The 26,029-nt window shown below is 41.3% G+C and overlaps 2 protein-coding genes across 3 annotated transcripts; one reads left to right on the forward strand and one right to left on the reverse strand.

Annotated features, from left to right (window-relative positions):
- Positions 1-2,940: 2,940 nt before the first annotated feature.
- On the forward strand, positions 2,941-12,904 carry ccdc17 (coiled-coil domain containing 17; the record flags this gene model as incomplete). Its single annotated transcript, XM_083887746.1, has 13 exons — positions 2,941-3,090; positions 4,100-4,228; positions 5,343-5,481; positions 5,602-5,740; positions 8,935-9,051; positions 9,181-9,314; positions 9,623-9,745; positions 10,219-10,397; positions 11,029-11,114; positions 11,213-11,428; positions 12,213-12,345; positions 12,596-12,682; positions 12,785-12,904. The coding sequence occupies 13 exons, from the start codon at positions 2,941-2,943 to the stop codon at positions 12,902-12,904; spliced, it is 1,752 nt and encodes a 583-aa protein (XP_083743872.1).
- Positions 12,905-13,590: 686 nt separating this feature from the next.
- Positions 13,591-19,355, reverse strand: nasp (nuclear autoantigenic sperm protein (histone-binding)). 2 transcript variants are annotated; one of them, XM_083887907.1, is made up of 14 exons: positions 19,221-19,355; positions 18,775-18,834; positions 18,010-18,120; positions 17,682-17,762; positions 17,369-17,475; positions 16,432-16,502; positions 16,277-16,347; positions 16,112-16,185; positions 15,798-15,986; positions 15,280-15,452; positions 15,076-15,156; positions 14,809-14,883; positions 14,244-14,375; positions 13,591-13,744 (listed from the first exon to the last, which is right to left on the reverse strand). In XM_083887907.1, the coding sequence occupies exons 1-14, from the start codon at positions 19,256-19,258 to the stop codon at positions 13,706-13,708; spliced, it is 1,302 nt and encodes a 433-aa protein (XP_083744033.1). In that variant the 5' UTR covers positions 19,259-19,355; the 3' UTR covers positions 13,591-13,705. The 2 variants fall into 2 exon arrangements, with proteins under 2 accessions (XP_083744033.1, XP_083744034.1); XM_083887908.1 differs by lacking the exon at positions 19,221-19,355 and adding an exon at positions 18,920-19,046.
- Positions 19,356-26,029: the final 6,674 nt, after the last annotated feature.

The following is a 26,029-nucleotide window of genomic DNA, read 5'->3' on the forward strand; positions in this document are numbered from 1 at the left end:
AGATAACCAGGTCTAAAATGTGCCCTCTGGTGTGAGTAGGTGCATCAACATGCTGTGTGAGGTTGAGACAGTCCAGTATATTAAAAAAGTCAGGTGCCAACGGGGAGGATGGATTATCAATGTGAATGTTCATATCTCCAAGTATGATGTTATTGGAGGACAGAGAGCAGAGGGAGGTGAGGAGGTCATGGATCTCTGCGATGAAGGATGGGTGAGGTTTGGGCGGACAGTAGATCAGTACGGCATTTATCTTGGAGGGGGGTTTTGATTTGAAGGCCAGATATTCAAAAGAGGACACCTCAGGTAGAGACAGAGGAGACAGCTGGAGAGTGTTACGGTAAATTACTGCCAGGCCACCACCTTGACCAGTGCAGCACGCCCTCTGCAGGTATATGTATCCATGGGGACAAGCTTCATTCAATGAGGAAAAAACCTCAGGTTGGTGCCAGGTCTCAGTGAAGCACATCAGATCAATATCTTTTTCAAGGATATGATCGTGTATCAGGCTAGATTAGTTTGGGACTGGGCGTTAAAAAGTTCAGTTTTTATGTGAGATTTGTGGTCAGTAGACCTCTGGTTGGGACAGAGGAGGCTGGAATCCACTCCTCGTCTTCCATCATACCGTAGTCTCGCGATTTTTCCGGTGATATTCCTTACCATGGTAGCACTTTAATGACTTGTCCGCGATGCGACAGGAAGGGCAGCAGACCAGGCGGACGAGACGGGACCGGTGTCGGGAGGCTGGATGCAAAACTTTCTACGCGAGCTTCAAGCTGTGCCAGGTTAACGGGTCCGCTCGCTGGAGCAAGCAGCGGTGATGGCTCCAGGGAGACGGGGCGAATCCATCGGCTGCATACGAACTAGTACTCTAACATGATCAGTTAATGCCCGAAGTGGCAGACCAAGAAAAATCTCAGATAAGCACAGGCGAAGGATGGGTGAGAACAGTCACAGTCAACCCACAGACCAGCTCCAAAGACCTACAACATCATCTTGCTGCAGATGGTGTCACTGTGCATCGTTCAGCTATTCAGCGCACTTTACACAAGGAGATGCTGTATGGAAGAGTAATGCAGAAAAAGCCTTTTCTCTGCACCCGCCACAAACAGAGTGTGAACTGTACACAACTGAACTGTGTCTCAACAATAGCATTAGAACACGATGCCACACCACTGTGCTTTAATTGTGAACCAACAGTTAATTTCAGAATGAAATCCCGTGTAGTTACCTTCAAAGACGTCTGAATGCTCATGAAGCTGCTAATTTAACCAAAGTCTCTTTTCACTATGATTATTTCTGAGTTAACTTGAAATGCAACGTTACATGTTAGGTGTTCCCTAAAGTAACTGCAGTTATATGAAGGCATAACAATGTTTTCAATCTCAAAAACATTAAACAATTCAACAAGGGTTCTCAAAGTCCTCCCTCCTCCTTTATCACTAGGCGACAAGCTGGCATAGTATTAGGAAAACATTTCCTTCTTTTTTTAGCCGTCTGAATTTGTACATGAGAGCTGCTAGTTAAATGCTGAGTGGCGCCCCTTCTGCAACCGAGCTGCGTGCGCATCTGCACTGTTTGTAAACAACCAAGAGCCCTATAGACAGGCCAATAAAGAGAGACACAACTCAATCGAGCCATTTGCTGTTCGTTTATAGAATGGAAAATACATACAATTAGGCAGGAACTTTGAAACAAAGCCATACTTTTTATTGAACACTATAGTGATATAAAAATGAAGAGTAGTTAAAATACAATCGTTTTAAAGCAGAGACCTACAAAATCGGCTTAGGCCTCAAAGGGATAAAGGGTCACGACAGGACAATGTTTTTACACTGTTCTGCACAACCTGATGAATGGAAAGCAGTGAATTTTAAAACTGCTAAACTTGTAAACAAACAGAGACAGGATTAGTATGTGGCTGTTTTCGCAAGCTTTGGGTCGACACATATTTTTGTCCATTAGATATGAATTCAGCTCAGAACATTCTCTATGAAGCAGAGTACTGAGATGTGACGAGCATCCTCTCAAAGGAACTGACCTGACAGACCTGAAGGGAAGTGTCTCTGTAGAAAACTGCACTAAAAACCTAGAAAAATACATTGATTTTTATCATGAGAACACATTTATAATTACGTTTACTTGTAACTTTTATGTGACATTATTGTATTCTTTTCTTATATATATATATATATAGAGGTGTCAGCGGGAATGTACTCACCGAGGGTCAGGACTTTTCTTTGGATGCTTCAAAGTGTGACTTCCACCTCACAGCTACAGAGAGAGACAGCGAGTTCACTCAAGGGATGGAACATAAGGCAGTCTGAACATGTACCAAACAAAAAAGAAAGAAAGAAAGAAAGAAATATTTTGAAGAAAACAACAGGCAGTGTTAGCTGAATGTGACAGGAGTGGAGTAACTGGGAAATAACTATAACTGCTTAACCTTGATGAATAATACCAATACAGGTGGAAACCAGGATCCGTCATTCATCCTGGATATCTGAATCCTACTTTTGTGCAACGGGGGCCCTGGGTCTGAGAATATTTTCCTCTGTGGGAAACAAAAATATGTTTTTCTTCAGTAGGTATGGAGTTCTGAGTTCAGATCAGGAAACATACTAATCATACTCTTCATGAAAATTCGACATTATAATACTCCCATCACTTTTTGTGTGTGTGTGTTACAATAACATGATATTGTGTGTAACGCTGACAGAGAAATCACCACACACTCACAACAGAGTCACTGGCATGGTGACAGTTACCAGCAAACATAAGACACACAAACACGTTCAACAGCTTCAAACTGTCTCACCCTGATGTTTAACTCAGAACAATCGGCAACAATAGTTTTTTTTGCAGCATTTAAAAGTGTTTTTCCCTGCTCTACTACACTTTGTGGACATAATAGTCAATAATCATCACCAGCTTTGGTAACAGATGGAGAAGGGTTTGATCTGCCGAGCTTGTAACATGGTGTTTCGCTCTACTGGGCTGTTAGAGAAACACGAAGCGCTGTTCTGCTTCAGCACCGAGGTCAGTCGAGGAGGCGTGGACGCAACACAAAGGAGAACACCTGATAAAGTCACGGTAAGGAAGTTAGATTGCTATAGTTTATAGATTATACTATATAAAGGCACAGGGGTCTTTTATGCTGTAAGATATGACGTTTTAAACTTATATACATGTGGGGAGGACTTACAATGCAGCCATGTTCAATAATAAACAGATTGTGCATCATATAGTGCGTCTCAAACTCACAAAGGCACGCCACTTAAAGGGACAATATGTAGTATTGATGGGTTTATATAACCCATAAGTCCACTTTTTTATACATATTATGTGCTCCTGCATTGTCTAGTCGCTGTATAATATTATTTGTTTCATTTTCGTAGTGTTTCAAAAAGTCATTTAAAATAACATGGTCGCGGGCCGCGGTCGCATAGCCACTGTTAGCAGCGAGACGCAATGTTTCTACCGGAGCCTGTAAGGACAAACGCGATAGAACAAATCAAGCGTCTCTTTACTTGTAGCGGAAGTCCCGCCTCCTCTCTCTCCGCTTCGTCTGCAACGGCCGCGGTCGCTCGCCCTCTCCCTCGCCTCATGAACCTCATCTGCTGATACGGAGAAAGACGACGAGGACGACATTTGACCGGCTGCGGATACCGTAGCGCTCAGGGAAGGGAGGGGGTGAGCAGAGCAGCAGGTCTTTGTTGTAAATTTCAGCCTCTCCTCTAGATGGCACTATAAACTACTTATTTCCCCTTTAATATCAAGTTATTTCTGTATGGTTTATTTTATTGATAGATTCATGTTGCATCATAAGCACATTTATATTTATCGTTCCATATCAACACAGACACTTATTTTGAAATCATGTGAAATATCATCATAAATATAAAATAAATAAATATTATTTCACCGTCTTTTTCTCGAAAAAGGTTTTTTCACTTGACTGGCCCTCTACTGACCAAACTAGACACTCGGTTTGAGAAACCCTGCCTTAGAATATAAATACATTACTAAATAATGCAAATATCTCCATCGTCTTCCTGTTTTTTTTGTTGTTGTACATGTACACACATGTGTTTGCGTGTAGATGAGAGATCAGCGAAGGAACGCCACCAGATGGAGGAGCGCTGATGCTGAACAAAAGTCCGGAAGAGCGGAGAACAAACCACGGACGAGTCAGACGGACAGTGCTGCTCTGCAAAATCTGACTGACGAGGTATAAAACTATACTCTGTACTATAGCAATGTCAACAACTAAAACACACTGAGCCTCTTCTGTATTATATAAGACACAGTCCAATGTTGTATTTTCCATTGCAGAGATCATCTCTGGGGAGAAAAAAAAAGTGTCAGTGAATCAGAGATACACATACACCGAGCACTGCATTCCATGGTCTTTGATTAAAAATTCATGTTTGAATATGTTTAGGCCAGTGAGGACACACTGGAAGAGCAGTTTATATATATAAAAAAAAAAGATTTGCAGTGTATCACACGTTAATATTTTCCTATTATTACACTCAAATAGAACACAATTTTTCTCTCATGACTCAGTTTTACAGGTTGAGGACATCCATTGAAAAAAATCTTCCGAATTGCTAAAAAAGGACCACAGATACCGATGATTCAAAGGTTCTCTTACCTGTCCACATACTGTGTACTTAAAGGTGAAGTAAGTAGTTTATAGTGCCATCTAGAGGAGAGGCTGAAATTTACAACAAAGAACTGCTGCTCTGCTCACCCCCTCCCTTCCCTGAGCGCTACGGTATCCTCAGCCGGTCAAATGTCGTCCTCGTCGTCTTTCTCCGTGTCAGCAGATGAGGTTCGTGAGGTGAGGGAGAGGGCGAGCTACCGCGGCCGTAGCAGACGAAGCGGAGAGAGAGGAGGCGGGACTTCCGCTACAAGTAAAGAGACGCTTGATTTGTTCTCTCGTGTTTGTCCTTACAGGCTCCGGTAGAAACATGGCGTCTCGCTGCTAACAGTGGCTATGCAACCGCGGCCCGCGACCATGTTATTTTACATGACTTTTTGAAACACTACGAAAATGAAACAAAAACTATTATACAGCGACTAGACAATGCAGGAGCACATAATATGTATAAAATAGTGGATTTTGGGTAATATAAACCCATAAATACTACACATTGTCCCTTTAACTGTACATTAAAGTCTCTAATAGATAGGCATTTTAATGTATGATTATGTGCCATAAGTGTAATTTCCTGTACCAGTTCTTTAACAAGCCCCAGAACAAGGTCACAATTAATGATACCATCAAAGACGTAAAGGTGTTTAAAAAAGCAATGCTGTACATGAATCTATCCATGTAGGAACATGACCGTCAGCTGAGTCGTCATCATTTAGGTCACAGTGACAGACTGAAGGAGATGAGAGAGATGGCGACGCTACACGAGCGCCAAGTGGCCCGGATACAAGCTCACAACCAGGAGCTGCAGCAGCAAAGAGATGGTGAAGAACAGACGAGATGAGCCTCAGAACAGGCCAAAAAGTCTCAAAATGTCACTTGATGTAAATGTGTAATGCGTGTGTGTGTGTGTGCGTGCGTGCATGTGTGTGTATCTATGTCAGAGCTGGTCCATCAGGTAAATGTCCTGTGTGAGCAAAGGAACACCGGCCACCTTGAGAGTCTGCTCGTGGAGCTCAGGGAGCAGGAGGAGAGGAACGAGGAAACATTACAACAATTTGCTGAACACCTGCATGCATTACAGTAAGTTATGGAGTTAGATTTGTGTCTTTATTATTCAATCAAAAAAAAGTTTGCTTCAATCAAAAAAAATGTTTTCAATCAAAAAAACATTCACTTCAATCAAAAAAAAAATTTTTCAATCGAAGGAAAAAAGTGTTTAAATGAAATTTTTTGAGTCTCAAATATTTTTTGCAATCAAACACTTTTTTCTTTGATTGAAAATGATTTTTTTGATTGAAGTGATTTCTTTTAATTGAAAATATATTTTTTTTGTTTGAAGCAACTTCTTCTTTGATTGAGTTATAAAGACACAAATGTCCTACCCATAATATGGCCCAAACGCAAAACAGCATTACTTCAATCAAAAATTTGCTTCTAACCACAAAAACCTTCACTTCGATCAAAGAAAACATTTTCAATCAAAGAAAAACAGTGTTCAAATGCATTTTTTTTGAGTCTCAAATATATTTTTGCATTCAAACAATTTTTTCTTTGATTGAAAAGGTTTTTTTTGATTGAAGTGAATGTTTTTTTGATTGAAAACATTTTTTTTGATTGAAGCAAACTTTTTTTTGATTGAATAATAAAGACACAAATCTAACTCCATAGTAAGTGTGTGTAGATATCACGGTATCAAAAGTGGTAAATGTGGTTCTAAAGGAGTTTTTTCAAATGAAAATAAAACTGAACAAACAAGGTAAAAAACAGCTCGAAAAGGCAACAATAATATAGGGACAGAAAAATACCTGAGAACATGGGGAGCAAGAACAGGGACCAGAACAAAGCAGAAGACATGAAACACACAGGATGAAGCAACAAAGACACTGGGGACCACAGAGACTAAATACACAAGGGATAATTGAACACAGGGGATTCACATTAGGGCAATCAGAGGACAAGAAGTAAACGACGACAAGTCTTCATTTTCCACCAACTGCACGTGTTGGCGTCATCAACTGCATCAAATTATACTATAGTTCTATCAATCAATCAATCTTTATTTGTATTTGGTTTAGTTGTATAGCTTAAATCTGTCCGATAAATAGGACTTGAACTGATCCTTTAATCCCAACGTCTTGTTCTAGTCTATGTAGCAGGATCTCATGATCTATAGAGTCAAATGCTGCACTGAGGTCCAGCAGGACCAGTATAGAAGCCAGTCCTTTTTCAGAGGCCATAAGAATATCATCTTTTACTCTAAGTAGTGCAGTCTCTGTACTATGGTGGGTTCTAAACCCAGAATGGTACTTTTGAAATACATTATTGCTACACAGGTGATCGCACAACTGGGTGGCTACAGTGTATAGTTAGTCAGAGTGCTAGCGTCCAGAGACGGCTTTTTAAGCAATGGTTTAAAGGGGAAATAAGTAGTTTATAGTGCCATCTAGAGGAGAGGCTGAAATTTACAACAAAGAACTGCTCCTCTGCTCACCCCCTCCCTTCCCTGAGCGATACGGTATCCTCAGCCGGTCAAATGTCGTCCTCGTCGTCTTTCTCCGTGTCAGCAGATGAGGTTCGTGAGGCGAGGGAGAGGGCGAGCTACCGCGGCCGTAGCAGACGAAGCGGAGAGAGAGGAGGCGGGACTTCTGCTACAAGTAAAGAGACGCTTGATTTGTTCTCTCGCGTTTGCCCTTACAGGCTCCGGTAGAATCATGGCGTCTCGCTGCTAACAGTGGCTATGCAACCGCGGTCCGCGGTCATGTTATTTAACATGACTTTTTGAAACACTACGAAAATGAAACAAAAACTATTATACAGCGACTAGACAATGCAGGAGCACATAATATGTATAAAAAAGTGGATTTTGGGTTATATAAACCCATAAATACTACATATTGTACCTTTAATTACTGCTATTTTAAAGGCGTTTGGCACACAGCCGCTCAGTAAAGACATATTTACTTGATCTAGTAAGATATTACCAACTTGTGGTAGAGCCTCTCTAAGGAGTCTAGCTGGTAAAGGGTCCAGCTGACATGTAGTAAGTCTAGAGGAGGAGACCAGTGAGGTCAGCTCCGGGAGGCTTATAGGAGTAAAATTATTTAGTACGTGTATAGCTGCAGCCGCGATTAGGTCTAAGCTCGCTGTACTAAACTGTGTTTTGGTCATGTTGGAGGGTAGGAGGTGGTTAATTCTATCTCTGATTGTTTCTATTTTATCATTAAAAATGTTATAAAGTCATTACTACTCAGCGATAGAGGTATCGATGGGTTTGTTGCATCGTGGCTCTCCGTCAGCCTGTGAAGAGGAACCTGGGGTTGCTCTTATTTTTCTCGATTAACTCTGAGTAATAAGAGGTTCTCGCACGTCTCAGAGCTTTTTTATATAAAAGCTGTTCCTCCACAAGACAAAGTCCACTGTCATCATGTGTGGAACGCCACGTTTTTTCTAACTTCCGCGTATTGAGCTTTAACGCTCGAGTTTGGGCAGAGCACCACGGGGCAGACTTTCTTTAGAGGGGCAACAGTGTTAAATTTGTGTTGTCCACTATTCCATTAAGTCGTGTGGGATAGTCTTCCTCTGTGATGAAACACGGCTTGAGGGCAGACGAGAGCTGTTTAGTGAATTTTTTCAACTTAACTGTGAGATAAACAGCTGTAACAATGCTGCTGTTTAAGGTCAGTATAGCATTAGTGATTATAACTTCAAACGAGATCAGACAGTGGTCCGATATCAAGGGATTCTCATTAAATACTACTACGTTATGTATGTCAATACCATTATGTTAAAATAAGCACAAGTGTGTGTTTATGACGGTGTGTTGGTTTGAGTGCACAATGAAATGAAAGAGTACAAGTATATAAAGCCGTACATAGTTATTTTGCACCATAGGGGGAATGACATCGCAGGGGATAAAGGTTTAATGTTTGAGTTTCTAAAAACAGGCCTTTTTTCTATGTTTATTTATTAAGGTGAATTTTGTTGACACAGATGATTGTGTAAAAAGCTGAAGTTTGTGCAGTGCTGTGTGCCAGCACAGGAGGAATATTATTTAAAGTCCGTTCTTCTTCTGCTACTGTACGACTTAGACCATCAATTATGTATTTCATTAAGCCTGGCTCGTTTCTTATTGCAGCCGTTTGTGGTAGAATAAATTGCATTTTGTAATGTCAGGTGGATTCCGGCTGGGAGACTTTCCTTAGACATCACAAAATGATCCAATTTAGATGATCTACTGTGTTTCATTTTTTTTTTTGTTTGCTTCTCCTTTCCAGCGCGCAAAAGGTCTCCGTGCCTGCTGATCAGCCAGATGCAAGCGAGCGTAAAAAGATGCATCATGACAACTGCAAGCTCGTTCCTGCTGCAGATGGTCCTCTCTCTGCCCAGATAAAGTATATATCTACACGTATACAGTACACATTAATTTTGAAAAGGAAACATTGTTAGGAAAGAACAAAAGCGCCCTGTTCCTGTCTTCTTTGCATAGATTTGTGTGAGGGTAAATCCCCTCTGTGTTGCAGAGCTCTGCGTCAGGCGTATGTGCACTCAGGTGGGTCAGACTCAGGCATCATTGCACAGATGGTCGATCTGCAGACAGAAGCCCAAAGTGTGGAGAAGAACCAAGCGACGGCATCTGCCGAGGCCAGGAGGAAGAGTAAGAAAGACGAGAGTGATGACGATGAGAGATTATGTGTTTTCACTGTGTAACTCTCTGTCAACACAGCTGACTTTATTTAGTTCACTCAATTTAATTTCCCCCAGCTTTCCTCCACTCTAGTTATTTGAGATTCTAGTCCAATGTTTCTTTCCATACGATCCAGTATAGAAACCTCACTGAAATACAGGAAAATTGTCTCGAGGGGCATGGAAAAACGATGATACTCAAACTTCCTGCTGCAGATTTATTACGCAAAAAACTGAGGGTAAATTAACTTTTTCCCCCTGTATCCTTGAATCCACAAGTGAAGCCTCCCCAGCGAGGAACGAGTTGGGAGCTGCTGCTGCTTCTGGAGCAGGAGAACCAGAGACTAGAGGAGGAGATCCTCAGGATCCAGCGGGCCAGAGAGAGAAACCATAACGATGAAGGTTGGACAAAATACCCGACTCTTACTGGAGAAGGTTCTAACAATTCTAAAAGTCTATTTCTTTGAAATACTGTAACATAATTGAGGTAACTTGTTTCATTGGTAGCATATGTCCTTAGTGTTATTGAAATGAAAAGGTCTTTCTAAGTCAAAAACAAACCTTACTTCAACCTTTTGAAGTTGCTACTGGATAGATGCCATCATTATATTATCATTATAATCATTATATTAAATCCTCGACACGTCGTGGAGATCTGTAACAAATTCCATGGAAACTTGTTCCACCAACATCCAAAAAATGTAAATGTGATGCGAATCCCCTTTAAATCATAAAAGGCTGACTTTATAGGTGCACGTTTCAGTTTACGTTACTCTGACTTAGGTGAATTAAAACATTAATCACGTGCAGTCAGTGGTATTCATGCATACAGGTTGTCAGATTAGTCAGATATCATATGGTTGTGTGTTGCGCAGCAGCTGTGAGGACCGAGCTTGAGCCGATTCAGACGGAGACTCTCCAGCAGGTCGATGGTTTACAAGCAGGAGTGTGGAGAAGCAGAGAAGCTCCCAGGCCCTGTAGAGTACAACCTCCTCCACATCCCCGACCACCGCCACTACAAGTCAACACTCACATTCCAACTGCTCTGTCACTGGTACAGAACCTGCTACATCACTCAAACTCAAACCTAAAGTGTCCTAAAGTCTAGTTTTACTAGCATTTTGAGTCAGTAGATGATTGTTCAGTAATCGTTTTTTTGCCACAGTTAAAGGTACAATATGTAGTATTTATGGGTTTATATAACCCAAAATCCACTTTTTTATACATATTATGTGCTCCTGCATTGTCTAGTCGCTGTATAATAGTTTTTGTTTCATTTTCGTAGTGTTTCAAAAAGTCATGTAAAATAACATGACCGCGGACCGCGGTTGCATAGCCACTGTTAGCAGCGAGACGCCATGTTTCTACCGGAGCCTGTAAGGACAAACGCGAGAGAACAAAACAAGCGTCTCTTTACTTGTAGCGGAAGTCCCGCCTCCTCTCTCTCCGCTTCGTCTGCTACGGCTGCGGTAGCTCGCCCTCTCCCTCGCCTCACGAACCTCATCTGCTGACACGGAGAAAGACAACGAGGACGACATTTGACCAGCTGCGGATACCGTAGCGCTCAGGGAAGGGAGGGGGTGAGCAGAGCAGCAGGTCTTTGTTGTAAATTTCAGCCTCTCCTCTAGATGGCACTATAAACTACTTACTTCACCTTTAAGTCAAAATCTTAATCTCTGCATCAGTTCCAGGCAAGGTCCTCCTCTTCTCCATTGGGAAGACACATCCTGGACCCTGTGGACTCTCTGGGTCCAGCTCCCTATGACCCAGCGTCAGTAAATAGCGAGCGATTTACACGAACATGCCTTTGGATGTTTCAGCCAAGATTCAGACGTGACCGAGTAAAATTAACGTTCTCTGATCTTTTAGGGCTGGTTTTGTCATTTTCTTTGACCTGGTTCTGGAAGTCGATGCCTCTCAGCAGGCGTTGCGTTTGGTTGCGGCTCTCTATTCAGAGGGTGCGGAAGTGGGACCACCGACTGCGCTGCCTCCCGTCAAGTGTCTCCCTGGAGTCTCCTCACCTTACAGCCACAGCCTCACCCCAGGGAACTACGCCCTCCTGTCGGTCAAACAGCCTGTACCCAGGTACGGCCACCAGCTACACCAACATACACTGAATGGTGGATCAGAATTTACAGGAAACATTAGAGGGAAAAACACATGTTTGTGTCCAAACATATCTACTGTATGTCCTGTAAGGTCACTCTCTCAAGGAAGTGACATAATAAAAAAATGTATATTTTGGTCGTATAATATATACATATAATAAAATATATTTTGGTCCGTGTAATATATCAGTACAGTTGTATTTTAAAGCATCACTGATGCTACTTTCGCGGGATGTTTGGTGAATTCTTTCCACCTTACCCTGCTTTAATGTCCACTAAATGTACATAATGCATGCTCAAAGGTTCAGGTGCAGAGCAGACGAAAGTGTAAGTGTAAATACGATACAAAGCTGTTATTTTCACCTTTTAAAAGATGTTGCCCTAAAGCAAAAATATGTAACTCTGCTGTTGCTGCTCAGAGCAGACACACTTTCACCATCAATCTCTGTCTGACGTAGGTTTGAAATGTATAAACATACATTATATTGTGGGAAAGCTGTGTATGTTTGTATATTGGTTTGTGTAAGAACACAGTGTAACGATGGTAGTGTTGGTCCTTGCTTGTGTCTTTCGTTTTTCTTTAGCAACCACATTCTCTCGCGTTTTGACATGAGATTAAGTAAATGTTTGTCAGATAATATACGCCCATGAGAGGCCAGATCTCCATATCCACCGAAACCACACATTACACCCACAGCTGGCATGTTGTTGTGCTCTTACCTCATTACATGCATGTACATTAAGCTTCTTCCTCTCTGCAGGCTGCAGCCATCATCCTCCCTCTGCCTGGTGGTGGAAGTGCAGGCGGCACACGATCTGGACGTTTATGACCAGGATGTAAAACCGACGTCCTCTGGCTGGTCACGTCTGGAACTCTTCGATCAGTACAACCAGGTCCACCTGCAAAGACAATGTCATACTGTTATATTACATGTTATATTACCGCAAAAAAGTTGAAATGGATTCTACAGTACCCGAAATGTGCGCCATTGTAAGGCCTCTTGTGTTTTTGTCTGTAACTTATCAAAACAAAATCCTAATATAACACAAAGCTAAAATAATATTAGAACTTACATGATGTTATACATTGTAGTCATATTAAGAGTCTTAACATGTGCTTGTTGTATTTTCTCAACACCAACAGCTCCGCAGTGGCCACTGGAGGGTGCCAGTTCGCAGTCTGCCTGTTAAACCTTCACTGAACATTGCCCAGCTCAACACAATACCCCAGGTAATATACTGAGCTGGAGCAGCAACAGCATGCAAGTCATTAATTACACAAATTTGGGGGGCATGTTTTGGGTCGTCTGACAGCATGCGTTTTCAACTTTAGGTGGGCAACATGGAGCTGTGCGTGCGTTTGGTCAACGGCCGAGATGAAGATGTGCAGACCCTCATGGAGCCCGACTTAAGCAGGACCAGGCACTATAAATACCCAGCTGTCGTAGGTTAACGCTTAGAATAGAAGTCCGATTGTTTCAGTAAGAGTTTACTAAGTACTGAAAGTTACATTCAAGACTCAGGATGTCATCCAGTAGCGTACTTTGTCTCATTTGGACAATGAAGTGCATCACCTGGCATGTTTACAAAGGCAATACCTCAAAAATCAGATGGCACCATTCAATAAGATTTTCTGCATTGACAGTAATTTTACAGCAATGTAAAGCCTTCACTCTTGATCCACCTGTGCCGTTTCTGTCAATTCAATTTCTTACTTCTACTTTTGTCTCCTTTCAATGTAACTGTGCTAGGAAGTTTAGCTCAGCCAGTTTCAGCTCCACAGTGATAAAACATGTCTCCCCCTGGCTGACCCTTGAAGCAAGTTGGAGTAAACACATCACAAGCGTCAACCTTAAAAATGTGGATTTCAAGTGTCAAAAGGTGCAAATATAGATTCATCTTCGCAGATGAAATATTAAGCATTCGCGTTCCTTTTGTTACAGTTGGAATGTGGAGGGTTCGGGAGCATTGGTTGTTTTCTGATGCTCAAGCTCTGTTTTATGTATGAATACCAAACAGATGAAATCAATCACGCTGTACTCAACATTGTAGACCAAGAAAAGCCCTCAGAAAAATACAAGACATTTTAAATTTGCAAATCTTTTATTTTTTTTACTACAAGTATAGAAAACTGGACAGACAAAATCTTATGAAAATGGATCTTATTTACAAAAACAAAAGTTGCTGAAGGTGGAGCAGGGACTGGAAAAGCATGCTGTGCTGGCTTTGAAGATCAGAAGGGACTCGTGGTCCGTCACGCTGAAGACTGTACAGAAGCCGACTGGTTGGCAGCCTGAAGGAAACACAGCAGTTTTATCACAATAGCAAGATGAAAAACATATTCAGGGATTCAGCAGTGTTTCTGCTCAGCGTCTCTACTGCGATGAGGCTGTCAGATTGCGGGTTTGTCAGAAATGGCTCTTTAAGAGTTCTCCATGATTTAAATGTCAAGATTGTGTTCCCTCTCATTGGCAGAGGGAACACACTTGAACTGTAAAGTCATGTATAGACTTTGCCTCAAACAAAGAGACCAGCCGAGAAAAAAAACAAAGATGACACTGGAGTCCCATCATATAGCTCTGCTAAGGCTTAAAGAGGGAGATTTCCTGCACAGCAAGTCCACTTCAGATTAGCAACAAAAACATGTCCTAATCTTAGGTTAGATGTGACTGGATCTCCATGACAAACCATGTAACCACTGACATTTTCTGTCTCTCCCACTGGACAGGGCAGCATGCTCACAGGCTAGTCCGACCATCAACCAGTACACAAGACATAAGCCTATCACTCGCCTCCTGTGTTTTTCCCTCCTTGACTCCATTGCCGTTGCTGGCACTAGAGTCATCGCTGCCATTAACTGAGGCTTCCTGTTTCGCCTGTTTAGCGTCAGTGTCCTTTACTGGGCTCTCCTCCTCTGGTTTCCTCTGTGTAGAAACATAAGACCAGGGTAGAGGGGAGATGGAGAGAGAAGGCTGAAGACTTCTGTAAACAAACAACCTTTGAGGTCGACATTCACAGCCAACACTGGACTCGACATAGGCAGCCATCACCAGATCAAACACACAATCTACTGAAATCATGCAAAAACAAAAAGTCAGCCCAAAATCAAACTTAATTTTAGATATTACGCTCTACCACAATGCAGACAGACCAGCTACACAACAAGCACAAAGCCTCAATGACAGATACCACAACCAGAGCAGGCAAGCAAACCCTAAAACATTGATTGGTACATTGTCAGTTATGATAAAGATGTTAATTCCTGGATTACAAATTGTTCTAGTCACCAAAATCTGGCAAATTATTCTCATGTGGTTCAAATGAACTCACAAACAAGTAGAAATTGTTAGGGCTCACCTTTTTCCTTACGAGGTGGGAGATATCCGAGACTGCTTTGGACGATGAGCCTTTGTCTGATGACTTAACTGGAATCTGAAAATGCATGTGGTTTGAGTCATTTAAGTTCCTTTAGGGCTGCAATGATAATCACTCAAAGACTCCCACTTCGACAATGAATTGGTTTCAAGCGTTTATCATTACTGTGGGACTGATGCGACAACAAGATCTGACATTTCAGCTTCTACAAAAACAATTGCAGTCCAGTTTATCATATTGTGTCCTCACCCGACTTGCTGTTGCAAATGCTGATGAAGATGAAGCACCGCCATTTTCACACAGGAATGCTGATGAGGTTGATGCACCGCCCTACAAGAGATTACATGGTTACCCAGAGTCTTCATACATCCTGACACACCGATGCATACAAATATGCTGGCACATTAAAAGGAAGTGGTGTAAACCCTAGCTGATGTTGTGACATGCACCCACCAATGTCTGCTGAATGGCCTGGGAGGTAGAACTAGCCGTTCTCTGGCTCTCCTTGGCATCCTCCACCTTTTCTTTGATGTCAGGCAGAAGCTGCGTCAACTCATCCAGCTCCTTCTTCTCTTCTGCAGCCCCATCTGCTCCTTCTGCTGCAGCGATCATCTCCTGCAACATGGCTGGACACAGATGACCAACATGATTATCACAAGTCTGCATATGAGCATTTTCCACTGAGGTGGCACACCTTCCTGCAACAACCTACTTATCAAATCATTTCTCCTTGGACTTATGGGTACAGTACATATACACGAACCAAGTTCAGTGTGAAGTTTTGCCTCCAAGGATTCGCAGCCAAGTTTTTTACCAAGATTGTGGCAATTGCTTTTAAAAACTATTTTTCAATTTTAACCAAACTGGCTAAAAGAGCTAACAAACGGAAAAATTACACCTAAAACTCTTCCCGACAAAAAGGCTTTCTGGTAGAAGGCCACAACTGAAACATCAAGATTTAGAAACCTTACCAAGACGAGCCTCAATGACTTTGATGGAGCTGTTGTAGTGCTGGATGGCCTGGCTGTACTGATCCATGTAGCACAGTGTGGTGGCGACGTGGTAGTGGGTTTCAGCCAGCAGACGACTGTGGGGAGGCAAATGCTTCAGCTGCAGGGTAAGACACTCCTGGAAGTCTTCTAGTGCCTGGGGGTAGTTACCTGAAGAGGGGACCACATTTGGCTTTGATAAGTGGTAGCAGATGAAGTCCATAGATCACATGCACAAAAACATAAATATTATCAGTTCTCCAATTTAATAGTTTAGTTGGCTGCTTGCAACATACCCGACTCAGCACTGACTTCTCCAAGTTTAAGATATGTCTGGGCTGCCATTAGTTGTTCGTCTTTGCCTTCTTTTCTGTAGAAAGAAAGTGACACCAGGTAATGTTACTTTTGGTGGAGACATTCATTACATCCTTGTTTACCTTATCCTACAATGTTGCCCTTACCTTTTGTAGATGACTTTCGCCACTTCCAGCATTTCCCAGGCCAACTGCAAGTTCCCAACCTCATCCTCTTCCTGAGGGTCAAGGACAGCACATCCATAAAGGTGAAACTTGTCATTTATTAAACCAAAAACAAAATGTGATGCAAGAGAACAAACCTTATTTTGTCCATTTTTCTCTCCATCCTCATCTTCGTCATCATCGTCATCATCATCATCATCTTCGTCATCTGTTAAACAACATAACCCCTTAATATTTTTTTTTAAAGACTTTGAAGTAAAAGTGACAAACGCTCAAAAAACATTCTACAAGTGCATTTAACATGAACTCTTGTGCATTCCTTTAACCCCTAGAGACAGTTGAAGTGTATAGTTTTAAGGAAACACCACATTTGTGCTACACCCATCCACACCAGCAGTGCTCAGTATCCAGAGATGTACTGCCCTCTGGTTCCTCCCCGTCTTGTTCAGCCTCTGGCTCTGTTTCCTCATTCACTGGTGTTGCCTCTTCATCCTGCTTTTCCTCCATTACAGTTTCCTTTCCAGGAGACCCACTAGTGGCAGCAGGTTCACCATTGACATGAACAGCTGGGCTCTTCTCCACTCCATTCACTGCAGCTCCCTGGACTGAGCTCTCAGATCCTCCCTCTGATCCATTCACCTGTTTCACTGGGGACTTTGCTACACCATTTTCTTTTTTCACCTCTGCACTCTCGAGCTTGGCGTCAGCTGCCTCGGTCTTTTCCCGCTCGGCCATTGCGTCGTAGACCTGCTTCCGAAGCTCATCTCTAGTTTTTTCTGCACCAGTGTCAAAAACCATTTTGTAGATATTCAATTTAAAAATTCTGTAATATTCAGTGGTGCGAATAGTCGACAAAAAAAAAAAAAAAAAAAAAACTTTGTGTAATAATATAAGTCAAAGCAGACCAAGTTGTGGCTACAAATTAAAAATAGACCAAAATCAACCTAAGGGGCTGCAGATGTAAAATGGCTCAAAGCTACAGTCTGGTACACTGCATCCGATAACATTTTGTTTAACACATTGATCGTCACCTTTAATGAAATAAATGGTGAGAGAAATTTTAAAGATATATACCATCAAGGTTAGCAGCACTCTCAATATTTGAGTTTGGGGGCTGTTCCTCTTCCTCCGATTCTTCGGGGACTCCTTCAAGGGCATTACCAAGGACACTGTTCTCCATCCTAGCAAAAAACCATACAAAACAATAAGAAACGCCATTGGATTAATGAAACCATTCCTACACTGGAAAATATAGTGCCAGAATCCACATATTCCATGTCCAATTTAAATTAGCCAGCAGCAGAAAATTGCAATTTTAGGAGGAACAACAAGTATAACCCTCCTTAAGTAAAAATAACTTAATTGCGAGCATGTGCAGTTCACCAACCTGGCAAGCTCCAGTAGGGCTTTTCCACAGAGGAAGAAGGCCTCGCCACACTCATCGGCAGTGTCGCCATACTTTGCAGCTCTGACAGACAAGACAAGTGTTAAGGGGACATAGAGTTGAAAGGATCGAAGTACAGCCTCATAAAAAACAAGATTACACAAATCAAATGTGGAAGGTAACACATGACATTACAGTCAGAAATGGTAAAGAAACATTGTGCATATATAAACAGCCATTGCAACACATCCCAGGATGAAAGCCAGAAGATTAATGGGTAGCCTCAGAAAAGTTTTTAATATCGAGTGATGTTTTACTACCAAGTACTCACAGCATGCTGCAGGCATCCTGGAAAACACCAACAGCAGAAACAACATCTCCCATTACTAGATGCCTGTTCCCTGTGCCGATCAGTTTCTTTGCCTCTTCCATGACCTCAATACTGAAGGGTTGAAAAGAAAAAGAAAGTTAGCAAATATGCACTCTTTGTGCACAATTTTATCAGACTTATCTTTAGAAAAGATGCTGAGAAAAGCACCTACAAGTAATACTTAATCAAGCACCTGTTGGGAAGTATACAATGGACTTGTATACATTCTTGTTAAATGTTAAATCGATGTATTGTGTGTAATGCACTAAAAAATTAGAATAAATTTGATAGCTGCCAACAACGAACAGATGAAACCGGACAGAAACTGGAGAACCAAACGATTAATCAATTCTTGGTACATTTTAGGTAGTTTCTAAGACACTGATTGGCTCCAATTATTGGTAGAAGGCTGAAACGGGATTGGTTCTCCATATATGTAACATATATAAAATATGAAGGTCATGAGTTCGATGCCCACATGGGGTAGACTTTTATTTGCTGGTTATAAACCTTTACACTACGTATCGTGCACTTTGTTATTTCAAAACTGGCATAATTTGTGAACAACCCATCAACGGCATTGTATAAAATAAATGCATGTGCTGTAAACTAAAGTTTCCTTATGTGAAATATGAACATCATGCCGAAACAGAAATATTTTCAAGTTAAAATGATGTCCACGTTTAACCTTCCTGGTTAACGGACACGTGTATACCGGTAACTCACCTGTCTACTGCAGCAGCTGCTGCTGATGATGACGACGACGAGCACGGCTTCTCATCCACACTGCAGAAGTACAAACATGAGTCAACACCAAATGCGTCTACGCGTATCCTCACCACACACTGAAGCACAACTATTGTTGACCTACATTGTTTTACGACTGACACGGCGAGTTGACGTCAGGAGACGTTAGCTACATCGTGTTGTTGTTAGCATCGTGTTAGCGAACTGAAACAATGTTGACGGCGCTTACGGCTAGCGTCTGGTGCGGTCACCCGCGTCGCTACCACGGTGGCTGCACATTTCACAAACCACATAAATCACATACGCAGTACATATATACAATGAATGCAGAGTCCGAAGCGTTAGCACTGGGAAGCTATATGCTAGCTAGCTGCGTTTCCAACCGTACGCTTTAGTGGCAAGAGAGACAAATGATAAGTCTTTACCTTCCAGAGCTGGAGGCGACGGGCGTTTCTTCTGGCATCTTGTTCGATGGACAGTAGACGTTGGCCAGCGGTCAACAGACAGTGTTGGGTATTGTGTATGCAGCAGTGCCACAGACAGTTCTCTGACCGTCTTTGTTGGCGCGCTTAAATAGAGGAAAAAAGGGGTTTCTGTTTCCGCCTAACTTGGGACGCGGGCGACTGGATTTAAAGGGACCGCGACATCTATCGATGTGTACGCGAGGGGCGAAATGTCATTTAAACATAATGTGCCAGCACGGTATAAAGAAAAATAAATGTTCACTGGTGTTATCAGTTAGTGCATTGTTTCACAAAAAAACCCGGATATTATGTCATCATATATCATATACGTGTTTACGTCATATTTAAATTGCACCTGCGACCTATATGGCTTTTACAGGCCTCGTTGGCGCAGTAGGCAGCGCGTCAGTCTCATAATCTGAAGGTCGTGAGTTCGAGCCTCACACGGGGCACTTGTTTTGCCCGGTTTTGAAATGTCGCTTCAATGTCATCTTTTAGTTTAGATCATTTTATGTAATCCCCAGAGATAGCACAACTAAACAAGCAGACTTCTTCACTTCTGACGTTCAAAGCAAGTCCACTGTGGCTCCATGAATGTCCTCACTAAAAATGCTGTACAAGAATGTGTTAAATGTGTGTCAAATCATGAATTTGTGTTTTTACAAAGTAGTTATTAATGTTAACAATAAGCAATTTTATGTCATACTATTCACAGAAAATACTATTACATTTAAATTTTTGCTGACTGTTCTTTGTGGGAGAAGTTAAATCAGTGGAAACCACAATTTTCCCAGACAGTGGAGGATGGACGCCACCTGCTGGTTATAACAGTAACCTTTATAATTCATGTAAAACAGGGTTTGTGAGTCTAACTGCCACGGGGGTCACTCATACATTATATGGTCCAGCTCCCTCCTACACTGCTTGCAGGTGATGGTGTTGCTCTTGTTACTGTACTTCCTCCTTTTATTGCCACTCTCCTCTTACAGTGTCTTCTTCTTGTGGTACTGCTGTGTGGTGTACGGCACAGCAGCTGCCGGTTTGGGAAACACCACAGGGAGCAGTGGTTGTCGGCGCAAGTAGGAGAGGTTGGGGCGCTAAGGATAGGTTGTGGGACAGGATGGGGAGGTTGTGGAGCTGGTTGAGGAGTTGGCTCAAGAGGAAAGGCGGCAACAAAAGGCACGACCGTCTCCCCTCTTCCTAAATTTAGGATCCATTCTGTAAGTAAAACAATTCTGGAACAAAAACAAACAACGACAGTTAAAATATGCTTGGTCTGATATCTTGCTGCATATACTTTTATCTTGTATTGGTAGAATTCTCACTCAGTCTACCTAGTAATGTGTGTATGGATGGAAGGATGGATGCTTGCGTGGAGGTATGTGTGAAAGTACAAGTATGTGAATATGCATGTGTGGGGACATGAATGTATGTTTATGTATACTGTTGCCCATAAAGTTGGAATAAAATATTTTTTACCTCTTCTCATGAAATGATTGTGACAATGTGATTTATTCTTGATAGATAAAGTGTATATTTTCTCAAAACTTTATTGATCAATATCTAATAACACATAAATAACATTAGAAGATCAATGTGTCTTTTTCTGTCCATACAATGCATTCGTTGATTATGCTTTTACCTTCTTTTTTCATATCATAATTCAGAATATAATAAATTAGCATATTCATAAAACAATCAAAAATACATTGACTTCTCCATACACATCTGTTTTGACCTGCTTTAGATAACTGGGGGTCCAATTAAACTATAAAAGCAAATATTACGTTGGTAAACTGTGTGACAAATACACGTCCGTCTTGTTCTAACGTCACTCTTAACATTTATTAACAGTATAGTGAAGTTACACGATTTCAAACTAGCTTAAAACTAGCAGTCGTTCGTCCGCAGTTACAGTATGCAACGCAAATGAATGAAATGTTCATAATTAACGTTAGGGTGTTGGATAACTAGCACTGTAAGTATTCCACATCTTAATTCCGCATAATAATATAAGATATAAACACTTTGAAACCTACTGTAAATACACGTAAATGCAGCAAGCTGTCGGTCTGTCCTGAACGAAGCAGTGGCTCAAATCTTGGTAGCGATAGCGATTGTGATTGGTCGTATCGTGGTAGCAGGGCGGCATCTGATTGGTCAATTCGTGGTAGCATTCTTGGTACCGATACGCGATCTGATTGGCTCTCACGTGATGACAGTAGTTCGACCGACAGGTGACAGGGAGCCCCCTCAATCTGGTAATCTGAAGGTCGTGAGTTCGAGCCTCACGCACGGCGTTTGTTTTTTGCCCGATTTCAAATAGCGCTTCAATGTCATCTTTTAGTTGAGATAATTCTTAGTAATACATGTCATTCGTTATAATTTTTCCGTGTCCAGCCAACATTCTACTTAAACCTGAGCAATCAAAGGTTTGGTCCCCAGAGATAGCACTTTGACAACTAAACAGGCAGACGTCTTCACTACGTTCAAAATAAGTCGGTATTTCTATACAATTGAATGTGGTCATATATATATATATATCGTGTTTTTGAACGTTTGCTATTGTTTCAACGGGTTTTAGTATTGTTGGACATCGTAAACACCGTGTACTCTGACTTCTTCCCTGTCGCCTGTCAAACAAGTGCCCCATGTGAGGCTCGAACTCACGACCTTCAGATTGAGACTGAAGGACTGCCTACTTCCCCGTCATTGTGAGAGCCAATCAAATCGCTTATCGCTACCAAGAATTGAGCAATCAGATGTCGCCGCACTACCAAGAATGGCGTAAACCAATCAGCTCTCACCATGGGCTACCACGATATGACCAATCGCAATCAGTATCGCTACCAAGATTTGAGCACTGCTACTTCGTTCAGACCGACATCTTTTACTGTATTTACTGTAAGTTCCTTGCCAATCTATTGTTTCAAAGTGTTGATATCATATTATTATGTGGAATTAAGATGTGGTATACTTACGGTGCTAGCTATCCAACACCCTACCTATACAAATAAATACGGTAATACAGTCAGGTAGGGCTGCAACAACGAATCGATAAAATCGATAAAAATCGATTACTAAAAGCGTTGGCAACGGATTTAATTATTGGTTCGTTGTGTCGCGCGATAAATACGTCACTCCTAGGCGCGGAACTGTTAACAGATGCCGACTGTTTCATGCCGGTTCATGCACGCCCACAGGAAGCCTTGCGTGCGCGTGAATAGTTCCAAAGTGAGCGACAACTTATTTTCTAGACTTGAAACATGGCGGAGGTGGAGAAAACCGTTCGGCCGCAATCCTCTAAAATGTGGGAACACTTTACCATTCATTAACCCAAAAAGTGTGTTAGCGGCAATAGTTGCAAGAGCGAAACGGCGTGGCACGGAAGAACCACGGTGATGATCCATCCAGCACCTGAAAAGAAAACATGTCGGAGTCATCCGTGACAAGGAAGGGAGGAGGTAGGAAGTAAGGACATGTAGCATTAGTCTCTCCTGTTTCTCGTTTAATGGGTTAATTTATTCATTATTCAGCTTTACAAATACAAACAGTTTATTAAACTAAAGTAAGCATTAGCTGGTTTGTGTGTGTGTGTGTGTGTGTGTCTTTTTTTCTTCTTCTATTTTAAAGCACTTACAGCTTAGGTAAGTTATTAAAAACGAGTTTTCATACTACAATGATGTAATAATGTAAGATGAGTAAGTTTCAAGTGTACATTTTCTATAGTAAGCAGGTGAGAGTCAAGTGAGGTAGAACATTTTGTCGTCAGGGTCAAAATCAACATATTAAATCTACTTAAATGAGTATAAATAAGTACTTCAACTAAAAAAATTTGTCTCGTCTGTAAATGTGTGTATAACATACATTGTATGTTTTATTTTGTGTTATTCCAGTTATGTTTTCATTTATTTTTTATCATTTAATATTACTTTTGAAAGCTCAGAGACGTTGGAGCAATAACCTGTTGTTTTTACACTTTAGTCTGCACTGTGAATTTGAAATGTTCCGTTTTTGAATAAAGATGTGGCAATTACAAATATTTCCTTTTTTTACCCGATTCATCGGAAAATAATCAACCGATTAATCAATTATGAAAAGGTTTTTGGCTCTATACACCAAAACAATGGATTTGATTAAACAAACGTGTGATTTAACTGCGCACTTTCAGCTTTAATTTGAGGGTATTTACATCCAAATCAAGTGAACGGTGTAAGAATTACAACACTTTATATATGTGCATCCCACTTTTTAGGGGACCAAAAGTAATGGGACAAACATTCATAAACTTTCATTGTTTAATACTTGGTTGCAAATCCTTTCTAGTCAATTACAGCCTGAAGTCTGGAAGGCATAGACATCACCAGACCCTGGGTTTCATCCCTGGTGATGCTCTGTCAGGCCTCTACTGCAACAGTCTTCAGTTCCTGCTTGTTCTTGGGCCATTTTCCCTTCAGTTTGGTCTTTAGCAAGTGCAATGCATGCTCAATCAGATTCAGGTCAAGTGATTGACTTGGCCATTGCATAACATGCCACGTATTTGCCTTAAAAACTCTTTGGTTGCTTTTACAGTTTGCTTTGGGTCATTGTATATCTGCAATGTGAAGCCAAGTCCAATGAGTTCTGAAGCATTTGGCTGAATATGAGAATCAGAATCAGAATAGAGCTTTATTGGCCAAGTATGAGGACACAAGGAATTTGACTTTTTTCTTTGCATGCCGTACATTTAACATAACATGACAAACATATAACTCAAAAGAACAAGGACATCAAAGAACAATAAATTAAGAAATGAGTGACATAAAATGAATATGGAAATGGCTCTGTTATAAATATATGAGTGTATTTAGAGTGAGGAAAAGTCAAGTAGAGCAGATAATATTGCTGTAAACACTTCAGAATTCATCCTGCTGCTTTTGTCAGCAGTTACATCATCAATAAATACAAGAGAACCAGTTCCATTGGCAGCCATACATGCCCACGCCATGACACTACCACCACCATGCTTCACTGATGAGGTGGTATGTTGTGGATCATGAGCAGTTCCTTTCCTTCTCCACATTCTTCTCTTCCCATCACTGTGGTACAAGTTGATCTTGGTCTCGTCTGTCCAGAGGATGTTCTTCCAGAATTGTAACAGCTTTTTTCGGTGTTGTTTTGTAAATTCTAATCTTCTTTTCCTGTTTTTGAGGATCACCAATGGTTTTCATCTTGTGGTGAACCCTCTGTATTCACTCTGGTGAAGTCTTCTTTTGATTGTTGACTTTGAAACACATACACCTACCTCCTGGAGAGTGTTTCTGATCTGGCCAACTGTTGTGAAGGGCTTTTTCTTCACCAGGGAAAGAATTCTTCTGTCGTCCACCACAGTGGTTTTCTGTGGTCTTCCAGGTCTTTTGGTGTTGCTGAGCTGAATGTGTACTATTTCACATTACACGTGCATATTTGTAACATATGAGGGACCCCCGTGGCAGTTTGACTCACAAACCCTGTTTTACATGAATTGTAAAGGTTACTGTTACAACCAGCAGGTGGCGTCCATCCTCCACTGTCTGGGATAATAGTGGTTTCCACTGATTTACAGTTTTTCTGAGTCGCTTTGGTGCTTTTCTCACATCACTATTAACATTTGCACGGCAGTCAGTGCGTTTCTCAAAACAATTAGTGCAAACTAATTGCAACAACAATAACAAGCATGTCACTTGCTCAAAATGGATCGTCCATTCCTCAAAAGCAAGTATTCATGTCAATGACACTGCCAGTGTCAACAAAATGAGAAGTCTTGACATCATCGTTTATGAACAAGAGAGTCAAAGGACTTTGTCATGTTTTCATTATGACACTATTCTCTCAGTGTTTTCTAATGCAAAAAAAAAGGTCAGAACTCGGTGACGCTACCTGAAAATGCTCAAGACAGCACTATACACTACTTGTACAGCCATTTGAAAACTACAGTAAAGTTACACATTGCTGTAGTTAGAGGAGTAAGTGAGATATTAAGAGATGTTGGATTACTGTCCAATACTATACATATCTGTTCTCTCTACGAAATGTTTGAATGATTGAATTCACAGTGGTTCTTTTAACATTTGGTCCACAACTGTAGCTCTAATTTCGTTAGGAATCTGCCTCTGTGTTTGGTCTCTTCTCCCTCTTCCCCTGTTTTGTCCCCTTTCTTCTTCCTCCCCACATCCTCATCCCTCTTCCACGATGCTGACCTTCCATTTCTGTGTCACATAATTGTAGAAATGGTACACACTCTGTCCTGCTCAGTTCATAATATGCTTGCCAATTGAGGGTTCATGGGATTCATCCCTGAGTGACTGTGAACAAGTGGTTTGTCATTGGTTACAACTAATACTTCACACATCTCCTCGTGAGTGGAAGCTGAAGACGATTAGTTTTATTGGGAACGATTATTCAGGATCCATAAGTATGAACTATACTTATGACTGACATGACATAAGCAAATGATAATGTTATAAAACAGCAGAGAATTGTATGAAAGCAACTGATACATGTCCAAAAGCATTTGCAATTTGTTCAGAGGAAGGAGAAATAGCTACTATGATGTGCACACAAGCCTAAATGTTGTGGAGGTTGAACTAATAGTTAAGAGAATGTTCATTCTGATCTGAGAAAAGCACCAAAGCGACTGAGAAACACTTTTACTTCTCACACAAAGACCAGTCAGATTTACTGGATCCAATTAGCAGGAGGCTACTGTGATAAATGAGAAATCTATCATAGCATAGTGAAATTGAATTGTA

This window comes from Microchirus variegatus (genome assembly GCF_963457635.1).
Source record: "Microchirus variegatus genome assembly, chromosome: 4".
NCBI classification, from domain to species: domain Eukaryota; kingdom Metazoa; phylum Chordata; class Actinopteri; order Pleuronectiformes; family Soleidae; genus Microchirus; species Microchirus variegatus.

What these genes read in the sequence shown, in the direction of transcription:
- nasp (XM_083887907.1), bottom strand. Translation starts at nt 19,258, where the DNA reads ATGCCAGAAGAAACGCCCGTCGCCTCCAGCTCTGGAAG. An exon ending in GCGAAAGTCATCTACAAAAG is followed by an intron (nt 16,186 to 16,276) that starts GTAAGGGCAACA and finishes TTCTTTCTACAG; the next exon opens with AAAAGAAGGCAAAGACGAAC. An exon ending in CCCACCTCGTAAGGAAAAAG is followed by an intron (nt 14,376 to 14,808) that starts GTGAGCCCTAAC and finishes GTTTCTACACAG; the next exon opens with AGGAAACCAGAGGAGGAGAG.